Source organism: Uranotaenia lowii, unplaced genomic scaffold (genome assembly GCF_029784155.1).
Source record: "Uranotaenia lowii strain MFRU-FL unplaced genomic scaffold, ASM2978415v1 HiC_scaffold_662, whole genome shotgun sequence".
In the NCBI taxonomy this organism is placed as follows: Eukaryota; Metazoa; Arthropoda; class Insecta; order Diptera; family Culicidae; genus Uranotaenia; species Uranotaenia lowii.
The window spans coordinates 1-25,000 of record NW_026598603.1 but is presented as its reverse complement, the minus strand read 5'-3'; the positions used below and the strand labels follow the sequence as shown (position 1 = coordinate 25,000).

The following is a 25,000-nucleotide window of genomic DNA, read 5'->3' as shown; positions in this document are numbered from 1 at the left end:
AAGCAAAGCTTGAGCGCTTCTATTACTCACCATCATTTTGATTACTTTCCCTTGATCCTTTGCTGCAAAAATTGAAACCTTTTTTTTCAGCCTTCGCCAACAGAACTCCGAGCGCTCTCCCCTTATAGTTACTGCTACCTGCGATCGGTTTAACAATAGTTTGGTAATTTCCTCAAAACTTTAAAATCTCAAACGTAATTTTGGGATGATTATTTTATCAAGAAAATGTTGCTTTATCACTCCTTCGCCTTTTCACTTTCAGTGTTATCTTTTTCCCACTTTTGAACTGAGAACGTCATCAAAACAGTTTTGCTGCTGTCATTTGACATCGTCTGCACACTCATTAGTTTCACGTTAGTGTTAGGTTAGTATCTTGAAATCTGCTGATTGTGTGAATCGTTAAAATTGTTATGCATCCATGCATGGATTTTGAGGTGGACAGAATTAAAAAAAAAAAGTGTTGTGGATTATATTTACAATATGCACTCTATACAGTTGTTTTTGACATTTCTTACGCACGCTTACCGGCGTCAAACTGGCGTGGACGGATGCGAACAGGAACATTAACCTCCAAAAATCGGGCAGCCAGCTGTCAAACACGGTCGTTTTAAAGGTTAATTGTCCCTTAATTAAAAAGTGTTAGTGGTACGCCCTGGATTGTGACACGAATACTACTAGCTCCAGGACTCACACCCTGGCAGATTAAAGTTTTTTTCTTCAGATTTGAGCAGATGTTGGTCACACGATAGATAGACAAATCCTGTATCGTTGCCGGGACCTGATAGGACTATAGCCGATATGCAAGTTCGTTATCGAAGTTTAAATAATTTAAAAATTATGTCAGTTTCATATATGATGCATGCCATGCTCTTATTTTTTAGTGTTTGGATGTTTCTATATCAGAGTGTAAACGTCAGTTGACAATTGGTAGATTCCCGATAGGAAATACACAATATTTTAAGCCTACTTTTGTTGACCGATGTTTTTCGTACACTCAGCCGAAATAAAAACGTTAAATTCACCTAGATTTTCACGTAGGCGCTCTCTACGTGAATTTTTGCTCGACTTACGTGAATCACTTAGAAACTAATACAAATTCACTTGATCCGTACGTGAAATTCATATGGCTGATCGCTATCAAAACGAAGACACATTCGATTTACGTGAAAATCGAGTGATCCGCCAAGTACAAAGGGATTTGGTGCATTCTATGTGACGTTCACGTAGCTCTGGATAACTTATTCACATAAAATCTATGTGACAGAATACACTACTCAAGATGGCGCGGATCCAACAGTTGGTGCTATCAGAAAGACAAATTCTAGGTGATGGAGAAGCTGATTTTTCGTAAGTAGTTAAAGATAAGTTGTGAATTCGTTATTTATATTTTTTGTTATTTTTCAGAATTCGGAATTGGGGCAGCTAGAACGACCAGGCAATTATTATGGAGGGAACCGAAATGCCGTCTTCGATGCGATATTATATGTTAGGTATGTGAAAAAAGTGTAAAAAGTTTCAATTAAAAATAAAAAGTGCATCATGTATAATCAAAATTAAATGTCCTGCAAAATCAACACATTTTTTATTTATAAGATCCGAAAAAAACAACTACGTTTATATTTCAATAAAAGCTACGTGAATCGCATGTAGCAGAACGCATCCCTTTTCACATTCGACCTACGTTATTTTCACATACAACTCATATGAAAATTACGTGAATTCCGCTTGCTGCGCCAGCTCCGTTTGCTACCTGAAATTCACGTAGGTTTCACGTGATTTTCATGGTGGCAAAAATCCATGTACATTTTCACGTAGCGTCCATGTGAAGAATTTTTTCGGTGTACCAATCGGTCGATGTTATCACACAAGGCGAATCGGATTGCGGTTTTGGTTGTTTAGGAAAAATGTATTCGTGATCTAAACAGCCGGTTTGGAGGGTTTGGATCTGATTTCAAACCAAAACAACCATTATGCCATGTTTCAACTATAGAACTGGTATAAGGTTAAAAACTTATGAGATCTGAACCCAACTCGACGCAGTTCTAAACCGTTGAAATTTTTTTTTAATCAATTACAATTTAAATTCTATTCGCTTGGAAAACTAATAGAATACGAGTGGAATTAGCCAGTTTTTTCACTGGAATAGAACTTATTTCGTTGGTCCAATTCTTTTATAAAGAATAGACCCAAGAATGGACAACGGATACAATTGTCCTCAAACATATTGATACATATTCACATCTCTGTTGCTGATCTGTGAAAACTTCAGAATTTACTGCTCGATCGAGGTGGACAAGGCTTAGGCCGATGACATAGTGAGTGCGATGCGATGCGAATTGGCGGAAAATTTACGGACGCAGCCTACGCGAACTCGAGCGGCAGAACAAATTGACATCTGCTTCGCCGCGTTGAGTATGTCAGGTTTAAGCGAATCACATACATTTTCATCAAATGTGGTTCACCGCATTGAATCGCATTCACCGCATCGCAGCGCATCGTATTCACTATTACTGTATTTGTTTATGCCGAGTGTTGCACTAGTGTTGCACTGGTGCACCACTAGGTGCTGTCAAACTGTTTGTTTATTCGGACGGTGTTGCACTGGTTTTGACCTGGTGGAGTGCTGCTTACGGACGGTGGCCCACCGATAATTTTGCCAGTGTTGCGAGAGAGCGTGTGAGTGAGCGAGGTAGCAATACACTGGCGACGATTTGTGTTTGTTTTTATCGGGTACAGTGGAACACTCCACGAGTGGAGAAAACAAATACATTATATGTCATCGGCCTTATATGCGTATACGACTCATAACCTACAAAGTTGTACAATAGTAACGTCGCATGTTTCCAAATTTGTATAGGGTTCGATATCTTACCGAAATCGATCTAATTATGTTGATGCAATCGAATCACATCTAAATCACCTTTGCGAAGCCCATCATAAGCGCAATTGGTGCTAGGAAAATTTTAACTGAAATCCCGTTCAAGCATTGTAAGCTGGAAGTCGCCGATTGTTCCTGGAGGCACCTAAATTATATGTACACTGTCGGATACAGGATGCGCACCGATACCGCAGCGGCTACCGCGGCAATGGGAAGTTCTCGAGCTGGTGTATCTTCAGCCGCAGGTACGGAATCTTCGGCGGATTTGATCGACATCGATACCTACCGGCAGATTATGAAGAGCTTCCTGGAGATGGTTTGTTAGGTTTTTATTGAAGCTGTTTGATTTCTAATATGTTTTCTTCTATTCAGAGACGATACCAAACGGCGTTGTTTTGGGCGGAGAAAGTAACCGTTCTCAGTAATAATGATCCGCTGGACGTTTACTGGCAGGCACAGTGCATGTTCCTGTTGAGGGAGTTTCATCGAGCCGCATATGTGATCCGGAGTCGTGGTTTAGACAAGAAGAATCTCCTGTGTCATTATCTGGCTGCCGAATGTTTGGCGGAAGCTAAAGAATATCAAGAAGCGTTGGATATTTTTCATTCGATCGATTGTGAGACGTTGCCTATCAGTAATCCGGTCGGTATTGGGGCTAGTAATAGGAAGGATGATTCCACAAATACCGGAAGTGACTCCGTGTATGATGAGCCGAACAAAAATGATGTGCTGGCTTCAATTTACTTTCTGAAGGGCAAAATTCTGGAAGCGATGGACAATCGTATTCTGGCGATGGACTGCTATGTCCAGGCTCTGCACAAATCGGTATATTGTTCGGAAGCTCTGGATGCTTTGGTGCAGCACGAGATGTTGATGGCTTGGGAAGAGAAAGAACTCATGCAACACATTCCTTTGGAGCAGCAGTGCTCTGAAGCGGAACGTAAGATTCTCAAAAGATTGTACGAAAGTAAGCTAAAAAAATACTACGAATCAATCGCTCCTCAAACCAACATTGAACAAACTCCGGTCGGGACCATGAGTAGCGATCTGCTTCACGAACTTACCGAGAAAATGAAAAACAGTAAAAATATCGAATGCAACAAATCTTCAACCACTGGGACAGGGGGTGGAGGAGGCGGGGGTGGTCCATCAAAATGCTTCGCCACGCCAATGCCTACGACTAAGCTTATGTCTCCGGCCAATAAAATTCTGGACGAAATTCGTAACACCCCGTCGTATCTGATTCAGTCGTCTCTGTCCAGGGTATCGTCGACCGTGGCTGGATCGGCTAGTGGAGGCGGTGCAGCTGCTGTTGGCAAGGAAACGCCTTACCGGATCAACCGGCCCATCTCGATGCAGAGTCCTTCAGCCATTGCAGTGCAACACTGTTTCGATCGGCTGGAAAACTGTGTCGATTTGGTTGTGTCTCAAGCTGAGAAGCATTTCTACAACTGCGACTACAAAAAGTGCATGAAAATAATTGATGAGTATGTGATGCCTTTGATTAAATCAAATTTTGTTTGATTCTTATCGGTAGCCTTACGTTTTATCCAGCTTGATTTATTGATAAAATACTACTTAATTATAAAAACGCAATGCAATAATTTCTCTCTTTGGATTGCAGAATCCTGAAACGGGACCCGTACCACAAGCGCAGCCTCACGGTTCAGATCGGGTGTCTGATGGAAATGAAAGACTTCAACAAGCTGTTCTACGTGGCCCACAAGCTGGTGGACTTCTATCCGGACGATGCCATTAGTTGGTATGCGGTCGGTTGCTACTACGATCTCATTGGCAAGAGTGATCCGGCACGCCGTTACCTCTCGAAAGCGACCAGCTTAGATCGATTGTATGGTCCGGCTTGGTTGGCCTATGGACATTCCTTTGCCAAGGAGAACGAACACGACCAGGCGATGGCTGCGTACTTCAAGGCAACCCAGCTGATGCGAGGCTGTCATTTACCGTTGCTTTACATCGGGGTGGAGTGTGGACTGACGAAGAATCTGGAGATGGCCGAGAAGTTCTTCTATCAGGCCATGTCGATAGCCCCATTGGATGTTTACGTGTTGCATGAGCTAGGGGTCATCAAATTTGAATACGAGTTGTACGAAAGTGCTGAAGAGGTTTTCCGAACCACACTCGATATGGTGCAAAGTATGGCCAAAGCTAATCGGGAGCCGATTTCCGTACGATGGGAACCGTTGCTGAACAATTTGGGTCACTGTTGTAGGAAGAACAAGAAATATGAGGAGGCATTAGAATTCCACCGGAGAGCCTTATTTTTAAAGCCTCAGAGCGCACCAACATACACGGCGATTGGATTTGTCCAATCGTTGATGGGGAGTTTGGATGAGGCCGTAGAATCATTCCACAAGAGTTTATCACTCAAACGGGACGATGTCTTTACCACGACTATTCTAAAGTATGTGATCGAAGATTTGGCGGAAGAAACGCCTTTGCCGTTTTTCGCTGGTGACGGTGAAGATATCGATCTGGAGGATAAAGAAGGTGATGGTGACGACGAAGATGGTTCTGAGTTGCGTGACGACGAAATGAGTGGATGCGGAGGAGGAGGGAAAATAGCTTCCGGAACACAAGGACCTGGAACTGCAGCTGGAAGCGAAACTGCGCCATCCCGGTTGAAACTGAAATTTGATGAATACGATTCAAATGCTTCGCCAGTCAGTGACACTAGTGCAGATGACATGAGTATGGATTTGTAGGTTCCGAGATTACCATTTTATTTCTATAAGCTCTTTAATTGTAAATTTTTCATTGTCAATATAAAACATATTACATTGTTAATCTATAGCTTCAGTCGTGTTAAAGAAAGTCATTTTGAAACAATATAACGAAACTAACAGTTTACATGGCTAATCCAGCAGCCTCGGTTGACTTAAATATTTTTTCTACAGACCACATGTAAGCTGCTGTGCGCAAATCTAAACACAGCTGCTGTTGATTAGCTACCCTCATTATGCCCTGGCCAGCCATTTGCATAACATATTTCAATCCTGAAGCTACTACATCGGCTTCGCTGGCGCTATGTAAATAGTGATCTAGCTTATTACTTGGCCGTATATCGGCGCATATCCCAGAATCTTTCAATGATCTCTCAACCGATCGCAATACTTCAGTGAAGTTTTCAGCCTCTTGACGGAACGATAATTTTCCAAAAGAGATGTGGTTGATATTTTTCAAATACTCGAAGTACGAGGCCGTTACTCCGCCAGCATTGCAATACAGATCTGGTATGACGAGAATTTTACGCTCTTGCAATATTTTGTCCGCGGCCGGTGTTGTTGGACCATTGGCACCCTCTGCAATAATTTTGGCTTGTATTTTACCGGCGTTGTCTGAAGTTATAGATTTTTCAATCGCAGCTGGAACCAAAATGTCGCAAGGATGAATCATCAAATCTTCCTTCACTTCTTTAGCGTTAGGAAACCCTTTTAAGGATTTAGATGTTGCTTTGTGTTTCATAAGTTCATCTGGATTGATTCCATCTTCATTAAGCAAGGAACAGTCAGATTCTTTTATGCCAATGATTTTAGCACCAGCGTCGTGGAGAAATTTGCATGCAAAGGATCCAACATTGCCGAAACCTTGCACAATAATCTTTTTATCAGCTAAACCCGTTTTCAGTCCGACAGACTCCATCCAATCCTTCTGGCTACAAAACAGGTCGAGGGAAATGTACACACCCCTACCGGTAGCTTCCGTGCGGCCACGGATTCCACCCTGATGTAACGGTTTTCCGGTGACCGTGGCCTGCAAATGAATCATATAAAATGTGAGAATAGTCAAAAACCAGCCTTTTTTCCTAAAAATATGACATTGGAACCTAACACCGAAAACGGTTGTTCCTTATGTTGGTGAAATTCTCGGTTATAGTTAGTAGGTAAATGTTTAAATTGCAAAAAAAAAACAATTTACTTGCGAATTTATGTCCTTGAAGCCGAGTGTTTTGCTGTAGGCATCTGCAATCCAGGACATTTCACGCATTCCGGTACCCATGTCCGGTGCTGGTACGTCCACTCCCGGTCCAATGAAGTTCCTTTTGGCCAGCTCGATGGTGTATCTGCGAGTGATGTTCTGCAGCTCCTGTTTGCTGTAGCAGGCGGGATCGATCTTGATTCCGCCCTTGGCTCCCCCGAACGGCACATGAACGCAGGCACACTTGAAGGTCATCAACGCAGCCAGGGCCTTGACCTCGTCCCGGTTGACATCGCTCGAGAATCGGATGCCACCTTTCACCGGCAATCGGTGAAAGGCATGATGGGTTCGATACGCAGACATTATTTCATACTGACCGTTATCAAGCATGACCGGAAATTTCAACGATAGCGTGTTTCCACCGGAGGCCACCAAATCGATGATGGTAGAAACTCGTCGCCTGCGTTTTTCTTCCGACATATGCGGATACTTTTCCATGTATTTCACCATTTTAGGTTCTAACTTGACGCAGGCTTTATGGAAAAAGTACTGAACCATTTTGGAAAACTGAGGATCCTTGTCGGTAGCTATCTTCTCCAGCGCCTTCGGGATCGTATGTTCGGCCCGGACCAAAGCCGGGGCGGCCAAAGTCGAACGGGTTCTTAGCAGGGCCCACATTTTTCACCCGACAGAGACGATTATTCAGGTGTATTCTGCAAAAATGAAGAGGTTTTTATAAGTGGTTGCTGTGATCGACAAATTTGAACAAAAAAGATTGAATGAGAAAAACCCGATTAACTTAAATTAAATTTTAGTTCTTGGAGAGTCGTAGACAATTTTTGGACAAACTTGAAGGAAAGTAGATTGGCAGGTTAATGAAAAATTGACTCATTGAATTTTCGATGCAAAATCCAGAAATTTATGTCTTGGGCACGTGTTTCCGAACGTTGAATTTTAAAATGGAAGAAAATAGTGCTATTCGACACCAGGTGGCGCTAACGGACCAGGTAGCGTTATTATCGCGCTAAAGACAAACACTTTATTATAGAGATAGAGATCTAAAATCATGGAATTCTTTCACTGCGATCTCTGTGGGTCCTATGGGTGGATTTTTGGAGTGCAACAACCATGCGCTTGAAGCTTTCAAGATCTAAAGGCTAATGTTATACGCGAAACCGTACCCATTATTCGGCTTCGTGAAATAGACAAAAATGAAAAAAATGACTAGATGACAAAAATGACGAAAATGCCAAAATTAACAAGAATGGAAAAATAGACAAAAAAATAACAAAAATGAGATACAACAAAGACTATAATCTTCTTCTTCTTCTTCTTCCTCTGAGCGAAGTTGTCTTCTGACAACCTCAATTGGTGGCCCAGTAACAGAGACTATATGGCCATTTTCGTGAGCAACTAGCCAGACGGCTAGCAGCTGTGCTTGGCAACGGGATAATTATTGGTATCTGTACCTTAGTTTGTTATGTTGTTTATAAGTTCAATCTAGCTTTCTTGACAAAATCAGTAACTTCTTTAAACAGTTCTTCATCATTCAACTTTAACAAATCGGTTAGACTATTAAATTTAAGTTCGGATGGATACTTGGATCTCAGATTGTTGTATTTTGGGCAAACTAATATTGAGTGCTCTGCTGTTTCGGGCAACTGGCAAATATCACAGTCACCATCGTCTTCAATTTTCATGATGTTCAACCAAAATCGAGAATAATCATGCCCTGTCATCAATCGATTTATCAGACGGATTTGATTGCCTTCAAGATGCTTTTTGTCGTACCACGGAATAGGTAAGTATTCGGGATAGATTTTTCTAAATGTTTTTCCTTTTAGATTTCCATCTGCATCACTGTATTCAGCATACCAGCGTTTTGTTTTTTGGAGTGCCTCAGTTTCGAACTTATGGAATGCGTCCTTCAGCAACAGCTGGTTTTGAAGAATTGGAGCGTTGTTTGATAGTCCCATGTTTGCCAGTTGATCTGCGATTTCGTTCCCTTCGACATTCACGTGACTGGGAATCCACTGGAATGATGTACCAAATCGTTGTGCAATCTCTAAGGTCTCTACAAGTAAGGCTGGTCCTATTGAATCATCAAGCGTTTTTTCTAGCATGGTACAAGCAGACATGGAGTCTGTGTAAACAACTGCATCTAGTATATTGTGTTGTTGTATACAAGACATAGCGTTCCTGATGGCGATAAGCTCAGCAGTGGTGATGCTTGTTTCATCTGTAAGACGGTAATAGTACCTACTGTTGGTACACTCGATGTAAATTCCAACTGCACATCTGTTGTTGCTTTTGGAAGCGTCTGTGAATAGCCGTCTGCGTCGGTAGTATTTTTTGTTCATGGTGAATAATACTAGTTGTTTCAATATTTTTGGATTGATGTTTCTTTTGGCAAGCTCCATTCCCTCTAGTTGTGTTGCTATTGTGATGTCGGTTGTTTTATTGAAGTTTACAATTAATGAAATTTTATCGAATGTATTTTTGTTTTTCATGTAGATGTGTTCTTGATAGCTGTATCTACCCACTGGTGCCGCGTCTTCATTCAATCCACGAAGCTGGCATGCTAAGATGTTGTTTCTATTTATACATCGAGCTATTTCCTTGCAAGTTATAACTTCTTGTCGCAGATAGAGCGGTTGTTGGCCTGATAATGCAATAAGTGCATTCAAAGGAGTGGACTTGGAGCAGCCAGTTACCTTTCGAAGACATTGGTTATTGACAACTCTTATTTTATTTTGGTTGGTCTTGCATGTATTGTTTTGAACTGCAATGCCATACTCTATGACGCTTCTCATAAGAGCAGTGTAAATGTTTTTCATTGTTTGTGGGTGTGAGCCATTTTGTGATCCGGATATTATTTTCAGCATGTTCAACCTATCAGTTACCTTCTTAGTGATTTCTCGTGTATTCGCTCCAAAGTTTAATGAGCGATCAAGAGTGACTCCTAGATACTTGTGAGCTTTCACCGTTTCCACTTGAGACCCTTTTATTTTTACATCCAGTATTTTATTCGTTGTTTGGAAAAATATTGCTTTCGTCTTGTCAGGATTAATAGAAAAATTCAAGGTATCTGCCACTTCCACGAAAGAGTCAACGTATTCTTGAGCATTTTTATTAAGTTCGTTTAAGCTTTTCCCTTTCACTAGAATTCCGAAGTCATCGGCAAATTGGACTAGTGTTACTTCAGTATGTTCAATGCGATGCAAATCAAGTGTGTAAACGTTAAATAACGTCGGTGATAACACATCACCCTGTGGAAGACCTTTGCAGATAGTTCTACAGACTGTAGAGTCCCTGGTTTCTAGATAAACTTTCCGATTCATCAAGAATGAGAATATCCAATTTCTTATGTCTCCAGATACACCCAAATTTGAGAGCATATCCTCTAATTTACAAGGATCTACAGCATTGAAAGCATTGCTCAAATCTACACATATGAGGGCTACCAGTTTCTTGTCTCGCTTGCCTTGTTTAATGGAGTTGACCACAAAAGACAAACAAGTGGTCGTGGACATATTTTTTCTGAAACCGAATGACGTTGCTGGTAAAATTTTTCGTGTTTCCAAAAATGTGTTCAGGTTTTCTAAAATTGCACTATTAACAATTTTTGTGGTTGTTGGTACAAGGCTAATTGGACGCTTCCCTGATGGTAGACTTTGGTCCTTTCCTGGCTTTGGAATTGCTACAATTTTAATTGATTTGAGACTATCCTCGATGTATCCTCTTTTCCACATTTCATTTAGATCTGCAATCATGTTGTCGACTACTTTTGGATTAATATGTCGTAACATCTCATACGTAATGCGATCTCCTCCGGCAGCTGAATGTTTCTTCTTTTTAGCAAGAATCCGGTCCCAATTACCTCTGTTTAAAATGTTTTGAGTTGTCAGCGGTATAGGTGTTTCTAAATATTGAGGATCGTTTTTCCCAAAGTGGAGATCCAAAAATTCTTCTGCTAGTTTCGTATCATCGAACATAATGTTGTTTTGTTTTTTTATTATTTTCTTACCGGTCAATCTTCCTATTTTGGTCCATAGTTCCTTGGAGCTCATAAAAGGGGTCAACTCATTGGGAAGCTCTTCGAATTTTTTTTTGACTTCTTCTCGTTTTCTTCTAAGAAACACTGACGATTTTTTCTTGAAATCCAGAAGGTTCTCAATATTGGAGAGGGCGTTGAACTTTTTTCTCGCATCACATTTTTCTTTCCATGCCTGTTCTACCTGATCAGTCCACCAAAATTTCGGTTCCCTAGTGTCTTTTTTTCTGTGTTCTTTGCAAGTTCGTTTTATAGCAGGGATTAGATCTTTTACTGTTTTTATAACGCTCGGGTCTAGCTTTGTCATTGCCTCACATATTTTGGTTTTGTTGTAAATATATTTGTTTTTTGTATGAGCCGTATGTCCTACTAATGCTTCTATGACCATATGATGACTACCAATGCTAAAATCTAAGACTTTCCACTGAGTCGAGGGAGCTAATTCTATTGAACTTAGTGTGATGTCTATTGCAGATGACCTTGAGTTTAATTGTATGGGGATGAATGTACATGATCCGTCGTTAGCTATTAATAGGTTGCTGTTGTTTATCGTATCCATCAAAATCGTTCCTTTTCGATCGCAGTTTTCACTTCCCCACACATAGTGGTGAGCGTTGAAGTCGCCTCCTAATAGCACTTTTTTGTATTGCCTAACAGAATTAAAGATTTTATTTATGTCATCCTCGAATTCTGTGTTGGAGATTGAAGGACTCACATATATAGACAGAATCACCAAATCTAAGGGTAGGACTTTAACTGCACAAGCCTGTGTCCAATGACAGGTGTTTGGCAATTGGATTTTTGTGTAGTTAAAATTGTTATGTAGAAATATTGCCGCTCCTCCGTAGTTGTCATGTCTGGCCTGAGATATCAAATGATAATTATGTATTTGATATCGGCTTAAGCTTCCGATATTTTCATTAATCCAAGTTTCTGAAATTAGAGCTATTTCATATCCACCACAAATAAGGGTTTTAGAGAGTTCTGATTTGTGTCTATCAAGACTTTGTATATTGCATTGAATTATTTTTACAGTGCCCATTTTTATTTTATATTCTGCAGTATGAAATAACTAGAGTCTAACATGTTTTATTGAAGTTACTGTTTTTTCATGAAGGTGTTACTGTTTTATTTGTCAAATATTGAATTAGCTAGTTTAAAATACTTTTGTGTACAGATTTTGAACTTACTTTTTACAGATTCCTCGTTGCCAAGCTGTTGAAGAAAATCAGCATAGAAACTCATCAATGTTGTTTGAGTTTGCTGGCTAGCAGTCATCTCCGCTTTCTTAGTTGCCATTTGTAGTAGATGGTCCCATTTTTCCTTTTCGTCTACGCTGATTGGATTTGTTGGTGTACCAAATAGTTGTCGCCCGTCACCTGCTTCCTTGACAATGTAGTTCCGGTCTACCGTAGTTCTGTCTGCGTTGGTGTGAGTGTTTGGTCTCAATCTCTTTCCACCAATTGGTTGGTTATTTGTTTTCTCGGTGTGTAACTTGATTGCCGGAGTTATTTTATTTCGTTCAATGTTCGTAAGCCGCCACTGTTCACGTAGGGGATCGGAAAAGCCGTGTTGCTTTGCGGTTATCTTTGCGTATGAGCTGTCGATTGTCGGGAACTCCTCCAAATTTTCCAATGGTGCGTATATATTTTGAGTCCATATTGGGTACTGTTCAGTTGCTTCCAAGAAGGTTATTGCTCGTTTTGCCATAAGCGCTTTGATGTTTTTCTGGCGTTGTTTTTCCGGACATTCTTCTTCCTGTGTAAGATGATTTGCTGACTTACAGTGCGCACATTTGATGGGGTTATTGCACGTCAAAAAGTCCTCATGTTTTTCATGTTGCACTGTACACCGCCTACAACGTCTTTTACCTCTGCAATGTTCGGTTCGGTGATTGAATCTAAAACAGTTTTCGCAGATCAGCAACTTTTGTACGAATGGTCTTACGCGTGTGGAGCAAGCGAATAATCTAACACGATTCGGGAGCTCGTTTGATCGAAATGTTATGCTGATCCGATTGGCGGGAACTGGTTTTCCCTCAACGAGTCTAGTCAATCGTTTGACACTTATTATAGGCACCTCGCTTTCCAAGTCCGCTTTGATCTCTTCAACATCGATTTGAGGGGGAACTCCGACGATCACTCCACTGACGCATACCAAGTGTTGCGGTGCATATGCTTTAAAAGGACTGGTTTGGCTCTTATTAATTTCCTCCATGAGCATATTTGCCATTGCAAAACTGTTCAAATAGACCATTATGCGATTACGCCCTGATTGTTTCATATCTATAATATGCCTCCTATATTTGTCCATTTTCCGTAATGTGGAACCGACAATGAATTTATTTATTCTTCCATCATCTTCTTCCTGTCGTTCCTGTCGGAGCTCAAAATAAATTCTATAAGGCGCCGCATCAGCACAGGTGTAGGTTATGTTGACTACTTCTTTTCCATTCTTGCCAGTGTTCTTCTTTTGTGTGTTTTGTAACTCCAAACTTGCTGCTCCATGTAAATCCATTTCTTCGTTAAGTTTTTTCGTTGAATGGCTCCGATTTGGGTCAGGTGGATCCGCCATTTTATTTTTCCGCCACGCCAGCGGCGTCTTTCTTTTTCCACTTAAACTCTCACTTAACACGCTTTTCTTTCCACTTCTATTACTAAATTCACTATCCTTCTCAAAAAGTCTTTAAAAATCAATTCTTCCACTTTCGAAACGCCTATGTAAAGTCCGTTTAACTACTTCCGATCGCAAACCAAAACGCGTCTTAACAACTCAACGAGCGCGAGCCGAATCCAAAGACTATAATGACAAAAATAACAAACATGTCAAAAAAGACAAAATATACCTAAAAATAAAAAAAAAAAAAAAAATAAAAAAAAAAAAAAAAAAAAAAAAAAAAAAAAAAAAAAAAAAAAAAAAAAAAAAAAAAAAAAAAAAAATAAAAAAAAAAAAAAAAAAAAAAAAAAAAAAAAAAAAAAAAAAAAAAAAATGACAAAAATGACAAAAATGTCAAAAATGACAAAAATGTCAAAAATGACAAAAAATGACAAAAATGACAAAAATGACAAAAATGACAAAAATGATAAAAATGATAAAAATGATAAAAATGACAAAAATGACAAAAATGACAGAAATGACAAAAATGACAAAAATGACAAAAATGATAAAAATGATAAAAATGACAAAAATGACAAAAATGACAAAAATGACAAAAATGACAAAAATGACAAAAATGACAAAAATGACAAAAATGACAAAAATGACAAAAATGACAAAAATGACAAAAATGACAAAAATGACAAAAATGACAAAAATGACAAAAATGACAAAAATGACAAAAATGACAAAAATGACAAAAATGACAAAAATGACAAAAATGACAAAAATGACAAAAATGACAAAAATGACAAAAATGACAAAAATGACAAAAATGACAAAAATGACAAAAATGACAAAAATGACAAAAATGACAAAAATGACAAAAATGACAAAAATGACAAAAATGACAAAAATGACAAAAATGACAAAAATGACAAAAATGACAAAAATGACAAAAATGACAAAAATGACAAAAATGACAAAAATGACAAAAATGACAAAAATGACAAAAAATGACAAAAATGACAAAAATGACAAAAATGACAAAAATGACAAAAATGACAAAAATGACAAAAATGACAAAAATGACAAAAATGACAAAAATGACAAAAATGACAAAAATGACAAAAATGACAAAAATGACAAAAATGACAAAAATTACAAAAATGACAAAAATTACAAAAATTACAAAAATGACAAAAATGACAAAAATGACAAAAATGACAAAAATGACAAAAATGACAAAAATGACAAGAATGACAAAAATGACAAAAATGACAAAAATGACAAAAATGACAAAAATGACAAAAATGACAAAAATGACAAAAATGACAAAAATGACAAAAATGACAAAAATGACAAAAATGACAAAAATGACAAAAATGACAAAAATGACAAAAATGACAAAAATGACAAAAATGACAAAAATGACAAAAATGACAAAAATGACAAAAATGACAAAAATGACAAAAATGACAAAAATGACAAAAATGACAAAAATGACAAAAATGACAAAAATGACAAAAATGACAAAAATGACAAAAATGACAAAACTGACAAAAATGACAAAAATGACAAAAATGACAAAAATGACAAAAATGACAAAAATGACAAAAATGACAAAAATGACAAAAATGACAAAAATGACAAAAATGACAAAAATGACAAAAATGACAAAAATGACAAAAATGACAAAAATGACAAAAATGACAAAAATGACAAAAATGACAAAAATGACAAAAATGACAAAAATGACAAAAATGACAAAAATGACAAAAATGACAAAAATGACAAAAATGACAAAAATGACAAAAATGACAAAAATGACAAAAATGACAAAAATGACAAGAATGACAAAAATGACAAAAATGACAAAAATGACAAAAATGACAAAAATGACAAAAATGACAAAAATGACAAAAATGACAAAAATGACAAAAATGACAAAAATGACAAAAATGACAAAAATGACAAAAATGACAAAAATGACAAAAATGACAAAAATGACAAAAATGACAAAAATGACAAAAATGACAAAAATGACAAAAATGACAAAAATGACAAAAATGACAAAAATGACAAAAATGACAAAAATGACAAAAATGACAAAAATGACAAAAATGACAAAAATGACAAAAATGACAAAAATGACAAAAATGACAAAAATGACAAAAATGACAAAAATGACAAAAATGACAAAAATGACAAAAATGACAAAAATGACAAAAATGACAAAAATGACAAAAATGACAAAAATGACAAAAAATGACAAAAATGACAAAAATGACAAAAATGACAGAAATGACAAAAATGACAAAAATTACAGAAATAACAAAAATGACAAAAATGACAAAAATGACAAAAATGACAAAAATGACAAAAATGACAAAAATTACAGAAATAACAAAAATGACAAAAATGACAAAAATGACAAAAATGACAAAAATGACAAAAATGACAAAAATGACAAAAATGACAAAAATGACAAAAATGACATAAATGACAAAAATGACAAAATTGACAAAAATGACAAAAATGACAAAAATGACAAAAATGACAAAAATGACAAAAATGACAAAAATGACAAAAATGACAAAAATGACAAAAATGACAAAAATGACAAAAATGACAAAAATGACAAAAATGACAAAAATGACAAAAATGACAAAAATGACAAAAATGACAAAAATGACAAAAATGACAAAAATGACAAAAATGACAAAAATGACAAAAATGACAAAAATGACAATCATGACCAAAATGACCAAAATGACAAAATTGACAAAATTGACAAAAATGACAAAAATGACAATCATGACCAAAATGACCAAAATGACAAAATTTACAAAATTGACAAAAATGACAAAAATGACAAAAATGAAAAAAATGAGAAAAATGAGAAAAATGACAAAAATGACAAAAATTACCAAAATGACAAAAATGAAAAAAATGACAAAAATGACAAAAATGACAAAAATGACAAAAATGACAAAAATGACAAAAATGACAAAAATGACAAAAATGACAAAAATAACAAAAATGACAAAAATGACAAAAATGACAAAAATGACAAAAATGACAAAAATGACAAAAATGACAAAAATGACAAAAATGACAAAAATGACAAAAATGACAAAAATGACAAAAATGACAAAAATGACAAAAATGACAAAAATGACAAAAATGACAAAAATGACAAAAATGACAAAAATGACAAAAATGACAAAAATGACAAAAATGACAAAAATGACAAAAATGACAAAAATGACAAAAATGACAAAAATGACAAAAATGACAAAAATGACAAAAATGACAAAAATGACAAAAATGACAAAAATGACAAAAATGACAAAAATGACAAAAATGACAAAAATGACAAAAATGACAAAAATGACAAAAATGACAAAAATGACAAAAATGACAAAAATGACAAAAATGACAAAAATGACAAAAATGACAAAAATGACAAAAATGACAAAAATGACAAAAATGACAAAAATGACAAAAATGACAAAAATGACAAAAATGACAAAAATGACAAAAATGACAAAAATGACAAAAATGACAAAAATGACAAAAATGACAAAAATGACAAAAATGACCAAAATGACCAAAATGACAAAAATGACAAAAATGACAAAAATGACAAAAATGACAAAAATGACAAAAATGACAAAAATGACAAAAATGACAAAAATGACAAAAATGACAAAAATGACAAAAATGACAAAAATGACAAAAATGACAAAAATGACAAAAATGACAAAAATGACAAAAATGACAAAAATGACAAAAATGACAAAAATGACAAAAATGACAAAAATGACAAAAATGACAAAAATGACAAAAATGACAAAAATGACAAAAATGACAAAAATGACAAAAATGACAAAAATGACAAAAATGACAAAAATGACAAAAATGACAAAAATGACAGAAATGACAAAAATGACAAAAATGACAAAAATGACAAAAATAACAAAAATGACAAAAATGACAAAAATGACAAAAATGACAAAAATGACAAAAATGACAAAAATGACAAAAATGACAAAAATGACAAAAATGACAAAAATGACAAAAATGACAAAAATGACAAAAATGACAAAAATGACAAAAATGACAAAAATGACAAAAATGACAAAAATGACAAAAATGACAAAAATGACAAAAATGACAAAAATGACAAAAAATGACAAAAATGACAAAAATGACAAAAATGACAAAAATGACAAAAATGACAAAAATGACAAAAATGAACAAAATGACAAAAATGACAAAAATGACAAAATGAAAAAAATGAAAAAAATGACAAAAATGACAAAAATGACAAAATTGACAAAATTGACAAAAATGACAAAAATGACAAAAATGACAAAAATGACAAAAATGACAAAAATGATAAAAATGACAAAAATGACAAAAATTTCAAAAATGTCAAAAATGACAAAAATGACAAAAATGACAAAAATGACAAAAATGACAAAAATGACAAAAATGACAAAAATGACAAAAATGACCAAAATGACCAAAATGAAGAAAATGACAAAAATGACAAAAATGACAAAACTGACAAAAATGACAAAAATGACAAAAATGATAAAAATGACAAAAATGACAAAAATGACAAAAATGACCAAAATGACAAAATGACAAAATCAGAAAAATGACAAAAATGACAAAATTGAAAAAAAATGAAAAAAAAAATACAAAAACGACAAAAATGACAAAAATGACTATTTTTTGTCATTTTTATCATTCATGTCGTTTTTATTATTTTAGACATTTTGCCATTTCTATGGATCTAATTTTAATTTTTTTGGACCAATTATGACAAATTCAACACATAACATAATGATTTACTTTGAAAATGAAATAACGGAATAATTTCTAATAATTCTAAATGTTCGATATAGGTATGTAATCTAGAACGAAAAGTTTGTTATTCCTCCATTATTTTGAAGGTATCAAATCCGGTTAGCAAAAAAATGGTTCTCGTTAGACATATCACAAAGTAACATTTCCACTCGATAGTTTAAACAAATTTGAGAGAATGATAATTCCCAGAATTTCTAATGTCACTCAGAGAGGAAGCAATTAATCATGTACATGTTTCCAAGGCGATTAGCCAACTGTTCATGTGCATGTAGCTCAAACCATGTCAGCCAATAATCGGGATATTGTTCCGTGTGTCCTATTTCGGTCGGGGTTAGTTAGACAAAATCACTTCCTTACAGGGGAATTAACTTTTTCGTTTTATGGCCTAGGGCGACAGGTTCTGAAGTTTTTTTTTGTAAAGCAATAATAAACCCAAAATCACCTTTCTTCTTATCGGTCAATAAAAACAAAAGGAACAAAATTAAGCCAAGTGCGAAAATACGCTTCAAAGTTTTACATGCGTACGCCTACGTAGGTAAGACAAATGGCGAGTAGTAAAAGTTAGAACAAGAATTTCTGGATCCTCAATCGAATTTTTATTTCAGTAGAAACCCCCTTGTGGGTGGGTGGAGGTTACGGGGAGGGTGGGAATTTTGACTAACCGGAAAGGAAGCAAGAAGAAGAAGGAGAGGGTGGTGAGTTTATTCAGAACGAGTTGAAGGAAAAAGACATTTCACGCGACTTTTGATAGCGACCTGGCCTGGCCTGCTATGACTGTTGTTATTCCGAATGTAGTTCAATATTACTAATGTGTATAAAAACATTGGCGGGTTCTCGAGGTGCTAATCAGTTCACACCAGGCCATCCGACGATTGACACTGAAAAATTCTTGGCTTGTTCTTGAAAAATTAGACAACGATTCATAAGAACCTGCGTCGCGTGTTCGATTCCAAACCCCAGAATGGCACTGCTGCTCGATCGGAAGCAGATTTTGGCGCTGTTACTGGCCACGTGGCTAGCGATCGCGCAATCTGGCCCGCTGCCGGAAGAAGGTGGTGAAGAAACAGAAGATTCGGTAAACGCGATCGCCCAGTCGGAGGACGAGATCGACATTTCTCATTTGGGGGCTGATTTGTACGGAGAACCAGACGAATCGGTTGGGCTGATAGTGGCCCGCTATGATCCGGAAAGCTCGCCGCAAAACCCGGAGGAGATGGGAAGCTATCTGGAGGGAGACATGCTTGTGCCGCGGCCGGCCGGACGCAACGGAATCAACGATCCCGCCCTTCGATGGCCCGGCGGCAAGGTGCCGTTTGTGATTGCCGGGAATTTCAGTGAGTGATTTGTGGATTTTCTAAAGGACATTACCGATTCTAGCAAGGCCGTTCGGAATCAAGTTAATGTGAAAGTGAACAGAGTTTAAATTAAAAAAACATTCGCATTCCGGAATAGAACAAATACGGAAATTGGATTCGAAATTAAAAATTTTATTCAGAAAATCGTTTTGAGCTCAAATTCAGAACTTGAAGCTCAGGTTCAGAATTCAGATTTTGAATTCAGAATCAGAATTCAGATTCAGAATTCAGAATTCAGAACTCAGATTCAGAATTCAGATTCAGAATTCAGATTCAGAATTTAGATTCAGAATTCAGATTCGGAATTCAGAATTCAGATTCAGAGTTCAGATTCAGATTCAGATTCAGATTCAGATTCAGAATTCAGACTCAGAATTCAGACTCAGAATTCAGATTCAGAATTCAGATTCAGAATTCAGAATTCAGATTCAGAATTCAGATTCAGAATTCAGATTCAGAATTCAGATTCAGAATTCAGATTCAGAATTCAGATTCAGAATTCAGATTCAGAATTCAGATTCAGAATTCAGATTCAGAATTCAGATTCAGAATTCAGATTCAGAATTCAGATTCAGAATTCAGATTCAGAATTCAGATTCAGAATTCAGATTCAGAATTCAGATTCAGAATTCAGATTCAGAATTCAGATTCAGAATTCAGATTCAGAATTCAGATTCAGAATTCAGATTCAGAATTCAGATTCAGAATTCAGATTCAGAATTCAGAATCAGAATTCAGATTCAGAATTCAGATTCAGAATTCAGATTCAGAATTCAGATTCAGAATTCAGATTCAGAATTCAGATTCAGAATTCAGATTCAGAATTCAGATTCAGAATTCAGATTCAGAATTCGAATTCAGAATTCAGATTCAGAATTCAGATTCAGAATTCAGATTCAGAATTCAGATTCAGAATTCAGATTCAGAATTCAGATTCAGAATTCAGATTCAGAATTCAGATTCAGAATTCAGATTCAGAATTCAGATTCAGAATTCAGATTCAGAATTCAGATTCAGAATTCAGATTCAGAATTCAGATTCAGAATTCAGATTCAGAATTCAGATTCAGAATTCAGATTCAGAATTCAGATTCAGAATTCAGATTCAGAATTCAGATTCAGAATTCAGATTCAGAATTCAGATTCAGAATTCAGATTCAGAATTCAGATTCAGAATTCAGATTCAGAATTCAGATTCAGAATTCAGATTCAGAATTCAGATTCAGAATTCAGATTCAGAATTCAGATTCAGAATTCAGATTCAGAATTCAGATTCAGAATTCAGATTCAGAATTCAGATTCAGAATTCAGATTCAGAATTCAGATTCAGAATTCAGATTCAGAATTCAGATTCAGAATTCATATTTAGATTCGCTAGTCAAGAGTCACAAGATGTGGGTTTGAAAGACAAAAAACCCTCACTAATCTGAATATTGACACGCCGAGATTTTAAAAATTGACGTTCAAATGATTTGATTTCGCCCATCGAACAGAGGCCTCGGAGATGCAGATGATCGAGGACGCCTTTAACGAGTACCACGCAAAAACGTGCATTCGCTTCACGCCCCGGATGGGCGAGAAGAACTACATCTCGATCGAGAGCTCCAACACCGGATGCTGGTCCAGCGTCGGAATGTTGGGCGGCAAACAGGAGGTGAACCTGCAGATGCCCGGCTGCACCACCAAGGTCGGCACCATCGTCCACGAGCTGATGCACGCCCTCGGATTCATGCACGAGCAGAACCGCTGGGAGCGGGACGATTGGGTTCGGATCCAGACCGGCAACATCCAGCCCGGTACCGAGAACAACTTCGTCAAGATGGGCAAGGGCAAAACGGACGGATTCGGCGTGAGCTACGACTATGGCAGCGTGATGCACTACTCGGCCAATGCCTTCTCGGCCAACGGTCAGCCGACGATTGTGGCCAAGGTAAGTTGGTTGATTTGTTTTGGTTTTTCAGTAGTTAGGTTATGTTTAAGGTCTTTACGCACCTCATCTGGTTTGTTTGTTTTTTACGTGACACGTGTTTTTTCTTTCTTTTGGTTTCCGGTTCATGTGCATTTGCATCATCTCCCTGTTCGTTTGTTTGTGCAGCAAAAGTTTAATGGGGTTATAGGACAGCGTGACGGTTTCAGTAAGAAGGATCTAGCCAAGATCAACAATATGTATAAATGCAAGTAACCGCGGTGTCGGAGTTGGTATTACGACAGGATGTTGTATTTTCAATCTACTCATAACCATATTACCTCTTAGTGTTACGAATGTATTGCAATAAACTTAAAAAGGCGTTTGTGAGCAACTGCTTTGCATATTTCACTTAATGTTCATCTGAGCACATTTCCATTCTATGTCATTTCAACCTCCTTAAAATTACCGACCCAACCGAAAAACTCCATACAGAGATCCGGCGGTAATTTGATGGGCCAACGCAATGGCTTCTCCAAGGGGGACGTTGGCAAGATCAACGCTATGTACGGATGCACGAAAGATTCGATCGGCAGCGGGGGAACCGTGAGCACCGGTGGCGGGAGCAGTCCGGCCAAACCTTCACGCCCGCTGCGTCCGGCAAGGCCCTCTAGACCGAACAGGCCAAACCGTCCCGGGGCACAGGTGGTCGGCTTCATTGGCAACATGGTTGGAGCCATCTTCGGAGATAATGAAACCTCCAATGCTCTGGAGGAACAATCTCTTGTGGAAAACGCTAACTAGAATATTTGATAAATTATTTTCCCATCAAACCGACCTACCTCAAGTTTTAATTTATGATTTTTCAATAAAACAGTTAAAAGTTTAAACAGTCTCCCTAGTTTCATTCTATCATATCTGATCCTGCTTCTTTGGCAGAAATCGACCAACGGTGCCACCATGGGTCAGCGGGAAGGTTTCTCGTCCAAGGACATCGAAAAGATCAATCGTATGTATGAGTGTAAGCGGGACGCGATTGGGACCGGTCCGCCGATTAAACTGCCCAGTGGAATGCAGCCACCGTTCACTGGAATCGGAGGAGCAGCTCCACCAGGTGGTCCGTACTATCCGCCAAACATGCCAAACCAGGGATACTATCCGGGAGGACTCGGAGGTTACCCATCCAATCCCGGCTACGGCCTGTATCCGGGTACAGCTGCCGGTGCAGGATATTATCCTTCCGGACCAGGTTCTTATCCGGGTCCGTACGGGTATCCGGCAGGTCCATATGGGTATCCTGGTCCGTACGGATATCCCGGCCCTTATTATCCCTATGATGAGAACACCAAGAACGAGCTTGATCCTGTCAACGACTAGCGTGGCCTGGGCGTTTGCCTAGCTCACGGTTCAAGAGAACAATATTTTACTTTTCTGTTGGTTTTTATCTGATTCATTAAGTAAGTAATTGAGGACTCCACAGTTGTCACTTTTTTTTTCTTGAATAAAAGATTTCGAACTTTCTTTACGATCTTTTTTATCAATCTCAACTCATACAGGATAAAGTAATCTTCTTCCATTTCTATTTTTTTTTAAATATCTTTCATGAAACTTTTTTCCAACAAATTTTGTTGGAAATTGGTATGATTTTCATACATATTCCTGCGGAACAAATTGTCATCTACTTCGCCACTTTCAGTATGTCAGGTGCCGAGTTTTGGTGTTTTCTGGCTTTGATTTTTCGTGATCGCAGGTCTTTAATGTATTAAAGTTATCCGTGTTCTCCACAATTATTTATGTTCTGGAACGAACGCGCTCCTTTAAACCACCCTAATACCAGGAGCAGAAAGGGCTCAGTGGCAGCATTGTCGCATGCTGCTAGCCAGCGTTGCTAGATTGCAAACAGGGACCGAAAACAGCACGAACACAGTAAGTGCAACACAATTTGATGACACGGCACTCGGCACATCCGAAACGAAACTGTGCTGTGTCTGTGTTGATCTTCTTTTGTTGCGTGTCGGCCGCAACACAGCACAGTACTGCATGCGACACAAAATCCGACACAGTTGACGACACAGTGTGTTCGTGTGCCGGTCCCGAAAGGATGAGATTTTAATTGTTGCAAATCTGCCAGAAGGCGAACTGGATAGATTTTTTTTCGTTTGCTTTCAAGCTTCTTTCTCGACACAATGTGAGTGAAGAACTTCGCCATGTAAAATACGGAGAAATGCTGTCCAATCAAGCGCGACGGGTTAAAATAGCCTTGCTCATAAAACACACTGTGTTGCGTGCTAAGCACAACTGTGTTCTTCTCGACACGACACAACTGGGAACTGTGTCGTGTTGATTTGATGCAGCACAACACAATTGAAGTGCTGTGCCAAACGGAAGTGTCGCACACGAAAATTTATGTGTCAGCACTCCAGGATTTGTGTTGCACGATATGTACTGTGCTGTGTTTGTGTTTTTTGTCGGTCCCTGATTGCAAACCGCTCAAATCCGTAGATTAGACGAAAAACGCAAAATGTTCTGATTTTGGCAAAATGACTTGATGACCTTTTTTTTTTTGATCAGGCACAATTCCGTTTATCCGTAAAATTTCCAAACAATTTTCGATAATCCGTAGGAAATGCTGGGGCTTATTCTGCGACTCGAGTGACTTGACTTACGAAATTTCATATCGTTGTTACCTAGATTTTAGGGTGGCGGGATTCGATCTCGAGCCCTCTGACTTATAAGCCAGACATGACCACCCCTGAAGCATTTTCTGGAGTCAGGACAAAGAAGTGAAATTTCGTGAGTCACGTGCACGTCACCCTTGTCACAGAATAAGCCCCGCTGAAAAATCCGTAGATTTCGAGCAACGATCCGTAGAAGTGCTCAAAATCCGTAGATCTCATAGATGGTGTTCTTTTTTTGTCGCAAGTTCTCAATTTAGCAGATAGTATACCTACTGCTCTCACATTACTCGTATTATTGTTTAATACACTGATATATCTGCCACTATCAATTGCATTGCATGGCATTAAAGTTGCTAACGTTTAAAAGTGGAACTCCAAGTTCCACATACATATATCTTAGCAAAACTTCACTCTCTAATAGAGAATTTGTTTTCGTGTGGTGGTGCACCGGGGCACTACCGGTAGTGCACTTTTTGCTGTTTTCATGCTCGTTTTCAGGATGAGTAGTCCACTGGTAGTGCACCATAAAGTGGACGGTGGAACACTCTGAAAATATTCGGTGTTGCTTGCGCTCTCACCAATACTATCATGAATTTTGACAGCACGTGCTTCCCGATGTAAACAAATATCAGCTGGTTGGTTTATTTCTATACCGCAAAAATTGCGTTCGAGCTGTTTTTTTCTCTTTATTATCCCGAAGAACGGAAACTTGTTCCGG

General features: G+C 37.6%; 3 protein-coding genes across 3 annotated transcripts; 2 read left to right on the top strand and 1 right to left on the bottom strand.

Annotated features, from left to right (window-relative positions):
- Positions 1-2,902: 2,902 nt before the first annotated feature.
- On the top strand, positions 2,903-5,683 carry LOC129760567 (cell division cycle protein 16 homolog). Its single transcript, XM_055758223.1, has 3 exons — positions 2,903-3,194; positions 3,251-4,365; positions 4,503-5,683. Exons 1-3 carry the CDS (start codon positions 3,033-3,035, stop codon positions 5,599-5,601), a joined length of 2,376 nt encoding a protein of 791 aa, XP_055614198.1. The 5' UTR covers positions 2,903-3,032; the 3' UTR covers positions 5,602-5,683.
- On the bottom strand, positions 5,590-7,563 carry LOC129760568 (glutamate dehydrogenase, mitochondrial). The gene is made up of 2 exons (XM_055758224.1): positions 6,815-7,563; positions 5,590-6,649 (listed from the first exon to the last, which is right to left on the bottom strand). Exons 1-2 carry the CDS (start codon positions 7,490-7,492, stop codon positions 5,744-5,746), a joined length of 1,584 nt encoding a protein of 527 aa, XP_055614199.1. The 5' UTR covers positions 7,493-7,563; the 3' UTR covers positions 5,590-5,743.
- Positions 7,564-19,203: 11,640 nt separating this feature from the next.
- On the top strand, positions 19,204-22,981 carry LOC129760569 (low choriolytic enzyme). The gene is made up of 3 exons (XM_055758225.1): positions 19,204-19,678; positions 21,192-21,628; positions 22,544-22,981. The coding sequence occupies exons 1-3, from the start codon at positions 19,306-19,308 to the stop codon at positions 22,979-22,981; spliced, it is 1,248 nt and encodes a 415-aa protein (XP_055614200.1). The 5' UTR covers positions 19,204-19,305.
- The last annotated feature ends 2,019 nt before the right edge of the window (positions 22,982-25,000 follow it).